Source organism: Leptosomus discolor, chromosome 9 (assembly GCF_034619465.1).
Source record: "Leptosomus discolor isolate bLepDis1 chromosome 9, bLepDis1.hap2, whole genome shotgun sequence".
Lineage (NCBI taxonomy): Eukaryota > Metazoa > Chordata > Aves > Leptosomiformes > Leptosomidae > Leptosomus > Leptosomus discolor.
In genome coordinates this window covers 40,176,910-40,186,602 of record NC_141399.1, presented here as the reverse complement: position 1 = coordinate 40,186,602, position 9,693 = coordinate 40,176,910, and the positions used below count along the sequence as shown (strand labels likewise).

General features: G+C 41.9%; 1 protein-coding gene across 1 annotated transcript; it reads left to right on the top strand.

Moving 5' to 3' along the window:
* IDS (iduronate 2-sulfatase) lies at positions 1-9,147 on the top strand. Its single transcript, XM_086470230.1, has 9 exons — positions 1-142; positions 833-969; positions 2,015-2,192; positions 3,091-3,179; positions 4,442-4,642; positions 5,259-5,429; positions 6,059-6,185; positions 7,733-7,906; positions 8,607-9,147. Exons 1-9 carry the CDS (start codon positions 1-3, stop codon positions 9,107-9,109), a joined length of 1,722 nt encoding a protein of 573 aa, XP_086326356.1. The 3' UTR covers positions 9,110-9,147.
* Positions 9,148-9,693: the final 546 nt, after the last annotated feature.

Genomic DNA, 9,693 nt, shown 5'->3' with positions numbered 1-9,693 from the left:
ATGGCGGCGGCCCCGCTGCGCTGCGCGGGCGCTTGGCTCTGCCTCTGCCTGCTGGGCCTTTCCCGCGGCGCCTTCGCGTTCGCCCCGCGGGCGGGGGAGACCCCCTGGCTCCGCACCCGCGGGGTGACGGCGGGGCCCGGAGGTGCGGCTCGTTCTCCCGGGCGGCGGGAGGGGAGGGGAGGGCCGGGTTGGCGGCGGGGCGCTGGGGGAGCCGGGCGGGCCCCGGGCGCCCCGTGGCTGGACCCGCGCAGGGGTCTGGGGAGCCCCCGTCTGCCGCCGGGAGGGTCGCTGGCTTCAAACGCCGTCGGCAGTTTGTGCCGTAGTGCAGCTTGCCACCGTCAGAGGGCGGTTTTAAAAATACATATATGTCATTAACTTTAGAAAATGTTTTCTTTCTGTCTGTTTGGAGCGCGATTACGTAGCGTAACAGCGCCTGAGTTCTGCCTGTGGCTTAGCGCCCCTCTCAGACCTTGTAGGCTGTAGATTTCGGCAGTGGGTGGGACTATAAAATATCTCTGTATTTCACAGCGCCTTCGTGTAGCCAACTGAAGGCAGCCGGAGAAAATACCGTGGGAGGAAGCAAAGAAATAGGAAGGGAAGTGGAAACCAGCATTGTCCTGTCTAGGCCAAATAACAGTTCCTATCTGTTGAAGAAATGAATCCCAGTATTTACATTCCCTTATAAAGATATTAGATGTTCGTGCCGATTTAATTTTACTTTTTTTTTTCTTAAGTATACTTTAGGGTTAAAAACTGATAAAGAAAGCTGCATAAAGTAGCCTCTACTTAGTGGAGCTCAAGTTAATATATTCCTAATTCTGTTTCTTCATAGATGGCATGAATGTCCTGTTTATAGTTGTGGATGATCTGCGTCCTGTTTTGGGCTGTTACGGAGATAAGCTTGTGAAATCTCCAAACATTGATCAACTTGCTTCTCAAAGTATTGTGTTCAGCAATGCATATGCGCAGGTGGGATAAGTAATTTAATAACAAATGTTTTCCCTATGCAAGATAATTACTGGTTTTATTACAGTCATTGTTAGGCAGGCCATTAATAAATTCCTGCTTTTTCCAACCTTAAGTGTTTCCAGTAGAAAATAAATGGTTGGGCTGAACTGTACTGTATGAACGTATCTTTACTAAGGTAAGAAAAATGAAAACAAGGCATTTGAATGATGATATTTGGGTAGCCCCTGGAGGAGTGTAATGTCACTCAAACATTTTCACTGTTAGCAGCAAAGTGCTGCTTAAAATGCTGTTTTTACTAAACCATAATTCTTTTTTTCTACTGTTTATAAAAGATTACTTTTTAATTTTATTTTTTGAGGAAATCCATTCTATAGACTTTAATGAAGGGTCAGCTTGTGCGGTAAGCATCACTCTTAAATACAGGACTCAAAATCTCACTAATTGCTCTTCACCTGAATACTTTGTGTTGGATGCTTGCATTCCCAAGTTTCTGTCTGCTGAGAAATTTGAAATCTGAGTCTCATTCTGACTAGGATTAGGACCTTAAAGCAGTAACTCTTGGCTCTTGCCAATCTGAAACAGAATTGGTGAGGCCTTTGGAGCATAACCTGGACCTTCTGTATGTTTATCCTTTTCATTATTCTTGAGGCAGTCCAGATCAACTAGACTTTGGGCTTTTGTCAGCGCAGTCCATCTGCCACTTCTGCCTAATTCTGTGTGAGTGTGAGCTACTAGATTTCAAAAGCACTATGTTTAAGGCAAACTTTTTTTTTTTTTTCGCTACTAGCTTCATAACCAAAGCTTTTAGTGCTTAGGAATTGGTTATTTGAGGAAAAATTACAGATCAGTAAACGTGTATCTTGCTAAAAGCTTACAGTTGGGAATTTATGTTCTTAATAAGGATGCTGTTCGTTCCAGCTTGGAGTGATGTTTCACTACAGTTCCTGAGCCTTCAGATGTATTGCCCAGCTACACCTAAGTCAGTTCCTATGTATTTTGCTTACTGTTCCAAATTGATTCTCTTTTTGGCTGGCTCTCTCCTCAGCAAGCTGTGTGTGCTCCCAGTAGAGTGTCATTTCTTACTGGACGTAGACCTGATACTACCCGACTGTATGATTTCTACTCCTACTGGAGAGTGCATGCAGGAAACTATTCCACGATGCCCCAGTATTTCAAGGAAAATGGCTACGTGACCCTGTCTGTGGGGAAAGTTTTTCATCCTGGTATGGTTTTAATTGTCATCTGCTTAACATATACATGCTTAATGTGTATATTCTCACAGACTTTATAAGTATCAACTGTGTGATTCTTGTCAATGTTGACAACCTGAATCTCAATCATGAGCCAGATTGTACAATGATTGTAGGTTGTCTTTAAATCTTAGTTTTAAATCTTAAGGCATTAGAGATGAATACATTAGATTACTCTTACCTAATGAATATTTTCACATCCTGTCCAGGGATTGTGGGAATAAATGTCTAACATTCTGAAAATATGTCTGGAAGTTAGGTATCTGCTGAAGATGAAATTACTGAACAGCCTCATTGTTTTAGTTCTGCATATACACAGTTCGTAATAGGCTGTCTGTCTGGATCAGGAGATACAGAATGTGTGACTAATTCTACCAATTGAATAGGAAATTAGTTCACTAGTTAAAAAGCAATAATGCTACTGGGTTGAAAAATACTGTAATACTGACCCTCTTTTTGGTAGTTCTTTATCCCAGAACTAAACTTGTGTGAATATATTGAACTCTCACTTGATACTAAAGCTAATTGAGGATATACATGAAGACTGTTACTAATCCTGGTTTTTGGTAGTTTTTTTGTTGCTGTTCCTCAGAGTAAGGTTCTTCAAGAGGCTTGAGTGTCCCTCACCAGTAAAAGGTGTACTTCTGGGAAAAGTGTCTCTCTTGAACATTCTTACTTTTATTTCATGGTTTTCTTTTTCTCAATTGTCAAAGCTCATTTGACAGGTTTCTTCATTTAACATATTTAAAAAAACAAACCAAAACAAACCCCCAAAAAACCCAAACAAACTGAAAACAGGTTAAACTTGTGTTTGAGCTCTTCCTGGTTCAGCAAACTATTAGAACATTGCTAATATTTTTACCTTTTTCAGGGATTTCATCCAATTACAGTGATGACTATCCATACAGTTGGTCCATTCCACCCTTTCATCCTTCAACTGAAAAGTATGAAAACGATAAGGTAAGAGTGATTTGTGGAACCCTAACACAGAAGGATTTTTGGGATATAACTGAGTTCTTTGTGTCGAGCACAGGCCATACTCTGGTTTTTGAGAATGCAACCTTGTGCAGGGAAACAACTAGCCAGTCTGATACTCTATTTCTTAGCCTTCCAAAAGAAGGCACCTCTCTTCAGTTGTGTGTCATGTTAATTCACGCACTCATCCTGCAGTTAGTTTAAGTATTTCCAAGTTAGTGTTTGGAAACTTAAGTTACTGAGACATAAAAGTGCTTGCAAGAAAGTGTTGTGTGTCTAGGTCACTTGTGTCTAGGTCGTGAATTCCCTTATCTGAAAAGTGCAGTTGTCAACTTCCACGCTGATCTTGCTCTGCTTAGTTAGTGACAAAACATTGTTAATAGTCTTGGTGAATTTAGTTCAATAAAGAGCTGGAGGCTGAGTGGGTGGAGGTCATAAGTAAAAGAATTTGAATAATCTGAAACTTTATAATCTGATTCAGTTTTTTAGAATGGTTTTACTCTTAGCGTGTTCCGGAAGAACCTGGTTTACGTTTATGCACACACTGTGATAGCATCGTGTGCTGCAGCCTGTACGCCGCAAAGCTAGGAGCTCCAGCCGCAAGCCCACAGACAGCCTTGGCGATGCTTTTTTCTTGCAGTTACTGCTGAAAAAGACTGGTTTGAACAACAACAGTATTTGCATCCGTGACATACTTTTCTTTATGTTCATTTAGCAATTCTCCCAAACTCCCTGCTGAGGCCACCTTTTCTTGGCAACTGTTTAGTCTAATTTATCTTTCTTCACTGATGATACATCAGCCACTGCTGGCATTTGCTCAGAAACTAAGTCAGTAGCTTCCAGGCAGCTCTTCTGTGAGCTCTTGGCATAAGAAAGAGTAAAAATGCAGTAGACAGTGTGACCAAATTCTGCCTTCTTGCTAATAGGTCAGAGAGTCTGTTCATCATAGAAGTTGTGTGTTTTCCCGTATGACAGCATTTAGTCTTCCGCCCAGCTTTAGAGAGGATTCTGCTTTTCTGTAGACATGGAGGTTGCATTCTTCCACCCCTGAAGCTGTCTCCTCAGTCATCAATGTATGTGGCACCTTTAGTGTTCATATACATTGTGAAATGCCTTTTCATATCCAATCTGCAGTCTTTTGCTGGTAGAAGGACTGAGAAACAAATCAGTTTGAAAGTTATGGAACAGAGGATTTCTTCTTTGCTTTTACAGAAGTTAAGTACCTTAACTAATTAATTTTTTTAAAGACTTGTAGGGGAAAAGATGGAAGACTTCATGCTAACTTGGTGTGCCCAGTGGATGTGACAGAAATGCCCAGTGGTACTCTGCCTGATATTCAGAGCACTGAAGAGGCCATACGCTTACTGAATGTTATGAAAACCAACAAGCAAAAATTCTTCCTGGCTGTTGGTTACCACAAACCACACATCCCACTGAGGTACCCGCAGGTGAGGAAACGGGAGCCTGCAGGGAAAGGAACTTAGACAAGCATTGCTTTTGCTTTTCAAAGCTGTTCCCACAAATGCTTTATTGCTATTGTTTCTGCAAAGCAAGCCGAAAACCAGCCTTGATTTGGTGTAACTTTAGCAGTTGCCTGTGTTGCATTTCAGAATGTTTAATGAGAATTACTTGTGACCATGCAGCCAAAAGCCAGGCTTCTACCACCATAATAGTGACTGCTATTGCATGGAGATAGTGTTCAGCTTGATAGAGTATGACATAATGAGGCCTTACAAGATTTCATACTCCATCCCCTGTTTGAGTTGATGGCAAAAACCCTGTTCATTTCAGAGGACGTGATGTTGGACCTTTTATTTCAGTGCTGCTTTGAGATACAGGAGGCTGTTTTTAGGTACTTACTAATTCAGTATTTTTCAGGAATTGGTTGAGGCTGACTAGCATAGTATTGCTACCTTTTACACTCCGGGAGAGGGGGAGTGAAGCCTTGTAAACTAAGAATATTAAAGGGTTGTGCAAGGGGAAATGGTTGCTGCTTTACAACGCAAAGTTTACAATGGACCTTAAAGGTGAAGGCAGTCTTTATGTGTGTCTTGTTTTGTAAAGGAATTTCTCAAGTTGTACCCCTTGGAAAACATCACATTAGCCCCAGATCCCTGGGTGCCTGAGAAACTACCTTCTGTGGCGTACAACCCCTGGACAGATATCAGACAGAGGGACGACGTGGAAGCATTAAATGTTAGTTTCCCTTATGGACCACTTCCAGATGACTTCCAGGTAAGCTGTCAGTACAGTGCACTGAAGTCAAACTGCCATGACTTGCTCAGATGCAAGGGAGCAGTCAGCTGCTCTTAGATGTTCCCAGGTATTCAACAACTGACAGTTCACAAGTACTATGGATTCCCTGCGTTGCATACTGTCCCCTTTAGCTTTGTAGGCAAACCTTCACTGTAACTGCAGCCAGGCGAGTGGGGGCAGGGAGGAAGAGGTCAGCCGTCAACTGGTCATAGCAGTATGTGCTCCTGGTTTGTATATAGGGGAATGTATGTAGCAGCTACCAATGTGGTGCTTACTTTCATCATCTGAATCTGTTTATCTGTTTCCAGCCACCCCTTAGTGTATCTTGTTTTGCAAGATTTTCCTTGACTTTCTGGTGCGTATGCCAAAGTAAGGTGCACTGGGTGGGCCCTGAGAGAAGCAGAACTAGTTGGTTTGCAACATCTTGCTTGAAAGGAGTTCTGAGAGATAGATAGAATTTTCTAATAAAATTCTAAACAAAACCGAACAAACCATTACAAGTAAAATCCTTTAGTTCCTTTACTTACACAGCCACCTGCTGGTTCTCCTGTGTGTGTGTCTGGGGAAAAGCTGACTTTTTTTTTCTTCCCCCTCCTGTTTTGTTGCAGCGGCAGATTCGTCAGAGCTATTATGCAGCAGTTTCTTACCTGGATGTGCAAGTTGGCCTGCTCTTGAATGCTTTGGATGATGTAGGACTCTCAAATAGCACAATAGTAGTTTTTACTGCTGATCATGGTAAGCATTTAAATCTTTCTCCAGCTCACTGTTAATAACTTAATTGTTCAACTCTGTGCCGGCATATTAATCAGCTGTGTGTGTATGTAACGTACGGCAGAGCTACCATACCTTGTATATCTGGCTAGTCTGTCTCTAAACGGACTGACAAGGCTTCTGTGGCTGCACAGTTCTGTCCCCCTGCAGGCACCTCTCTTTAATCAGGTTGAGAGTCTGCTAGTGAGTGATGAGACTCTCTGCTGGGACACCGGGCTGAGCTTGCTGTATTCCCTCCTCCTTACCCAAGGAATGACTCTTGCTGGGAACAACACTGTGAAAGGATAGCGACCACTCCTCCCCCCTTGCAATTTGTAGAAGGCCATCTGGTACAGTGGGTGACAGGCTTTCTCATTAGCTGCTGAAGTGTGTTTTCTTACACTTGTCACTGCTGCTTGCAGAGCATCTAAACTGATAGCAATATGGCTCCCCCCCATATGATGATCATCCATACATGATCGAGGTCTTGCGCGCTCTGGATCCTGGTGGTAAAAAACTGAATTTGAATTGTGGGACAAATACCTCAACCATTTAACGTTTGTTTCAACACTCTAACATTTGTTAAAATATGCTTCCCCCCCAATCCCTTTAATTGGGGGATGGCTTAGCTGACTTAAAACAGTTAGGATATGGGTTAACTAAATGAATTTGAAGTCACATGTGTAGTTAATTTGGATTGACTTCTGTGAGCATGTGTGTATAAACAAGCCCTTATGAATTGTACAGCAATGGGATTAATACTTCTGGTACTAAAGTGACTCTAGATGTTCCTTCTGACTTGACGCTTCGACTTGGACTTTCTGCTGTAAATTGAATTCCTATTTTCCTTCTTGTGGTTAACTATAAACAGTTGGTATTTCCAATACCATGGCTAGCAAAGTGATCCAAAAAAATCATGTGTTAACATAGCTGTCATAGAGCTCCTTTGTCTTCCCCCAAAGTGAAGTTGGCAATGAATCTGCCTGGAAGGAAGTCATGTTGGCATCTCTTCCAAGAGGAAGAGGAGAGCTAAAGAGTTTTGATCTCTATTGCTTCCTCAGGGGTAATATCCTGATATGGCAGTCTGGCATAGATAACAGCCTTGGCTCCAAGGGATGTTCAGTTACAGTGTTAACAGGAGTATTGGAGAGCTGGCAACTGCCCAAAACTTAAATGAGTGCCTTGTGGAATTGATCTGGAGACTCTTGCAGGCGCCGTGACACACCCCAGTTCCTCTTTTCTGCTGTTTTAATGATTTCCTAATTCTAATCTTGAATAGAGGAAATGAGGAAAGGTGTAATTATTTCCTTAATAAAAGAATATCAAGTCGCAAGATTTAGGTGGCTGTTGAAATAGCTTTCAGGTTAGAGAAAAATCTTGTTGTATTTAAATACAGATTGTTATTTGCCTTTTACTGTAACCTTGATAACAGACTAGTGGCCTCAACAGCCAGAGTCAGTTTACAGTGGAAAAGAAATTACTACTAAATTACAACCCAGTATCTGCTCTGAATTGTATTCTTTGTCATTTAGGGTGGTCCCTGGGAGAACATGGTGAATGGGCAAAATACAGCAATTTTGATGTTGCTACCCGTGTGCCGCTGATGTTTTATGTACCGGGAATGACAACTTCCTCCGTTAGTCAAGGAGAGAGGGTCTTCCCCTTCCTTGACCCTTTTAGCAACGTTTTAGGCTTGGTACCTCAAGGTAAATTTCCAGCATTTAGTTTTTGTTTGCAGTGGATATATGTAAAAGAGAAGTGATGTAATGATACTTTGCCTACACTCAGTTTAAGTCGGTGTCATTGACTGTGCTTCTTGTACTGACGGGCAACAAGATGAAGGGAATCCCTGGACACAGACTTTTGCTTTGGTGGGATCTGCTTTAGTGGAAACAGCTAGATGTCTGCGTTAACACAGCAGGCAATTTATTCTTGTGTGGTGTAGATGCCTAAAAGGATACTTGACCTACCTTTTGTAGTGGTGGCTGCTGTCATTCCAACAGTGATTAGTAAACGTTCTCTGTGTAGCATCTGTACTTAAAATGGTGGCATTGGAAACTTTTGATGGAGGCACCCTCATGGTTAAACTATTGACACTGGAATTTGCTTTCTCTTTCTGAAGAGTTCTTTTTCAAAGTAATGAATATTACTGTCTCGTAGGCTTCACACTTGAGAAACATAAGTGCAAAAATTTTCTTGTTAAAAGTACATCATAAGTGCATAGATTAGCATCTTGAGAGCCAGCTGCCACACCTTAATTGCCTTTATTTTGTTACCTCACAAATCCAGTACAAAGCACTTCCAATAAAATGCCACCTTAATTATCAGAATAAGTTTCTAAAATGTTCTACCAGTGTCTGTCAAACCATCATGTTCCATAACTTGTATTTTGATGTTTCCTCCTAGGGAGAAGCAAAAAAGTGGTTGAGCTTGTGTCTCTGTTTTCAACGCTTGCTGAACTTGCTGGTCTGCAAGTTCCTCCTGTGTGCCCAGAGACTTCATTTCATGTTGCACTGTGCACTGAGGGGGCAAGCATTGTCCGGTATTTTAACACCTCTGAAGAGAAGGTAGAGGAAGAGAAGGATGGGTGTGATGACGCTCACAGGTGTTTTAATGAAGAACCTGTTGCTTTCAGCCAATATCCCCGGCCTGCAGACACTCCTCAGTGGAACTCTGACAAGCCGAAGCTGAAAGACATCAGAATCATGGGCTATTCCATGCGTACAGTTGACTACAGGTGTACTGTGTGGGTTCGGTTTAGTCCGAACAACTTCAGTGCTGACTTTGAGGATGTCCATGCAGGAGAGTTGTACATGGTGGAGACTGATCCAAACCAGGATTATAACATCTATAACAATACCTCCCATAGCTGTTTTTTAAAAAAGATTCTTGGCTTCCTGAAGCACTAGAGTTCAGAAACTTCTCTCTGCGCATTCTTGCAGCTGAAGCAACACTTCCTTTTTTTTTTTTTTGTTTAAAATCTTTCTGTTGTACAGAAAGCACTTGGATTGAATTAAAGTCCTGTTTGTATCAAAACATGAGGTATTGTCTTGTTACAGCCTTTACTACACTGAAGTAGTCAGAGTGAACTTCTGCACTGGTGTTTTCAAACACAAGCTCATGATACTTCAGAAAAGGCCAGACAGGGTATGCAGGCCCATTCTGTGAAATGTCTCTTGGTCTTCTGTTCTGTAGTGACTGAAAAATTAAAATTCACTGACTGTGCTGAAACTGGTGGTGTGAAAGGTGGAAAAAGAAACTTTTGTGTTTGAAAGGCTGTGCAGAGAACGTGTGTCAGTAAACAGGTCCTGTCCACTTTACCTAGGAGATTTGGGGCTGGAATGGTCAAGGAGACATTTATAGTGGTGAAGGACTGAGGTGCCTGCTGTCATCAGCCTTACCTCTAACTAGAGCTAAAAGAGAAACTTTGTGTTTCATTCAAAATTTAATTATTTTAAATAAAAGCTTTAATTTGGAGATTCATGCTTCTTAT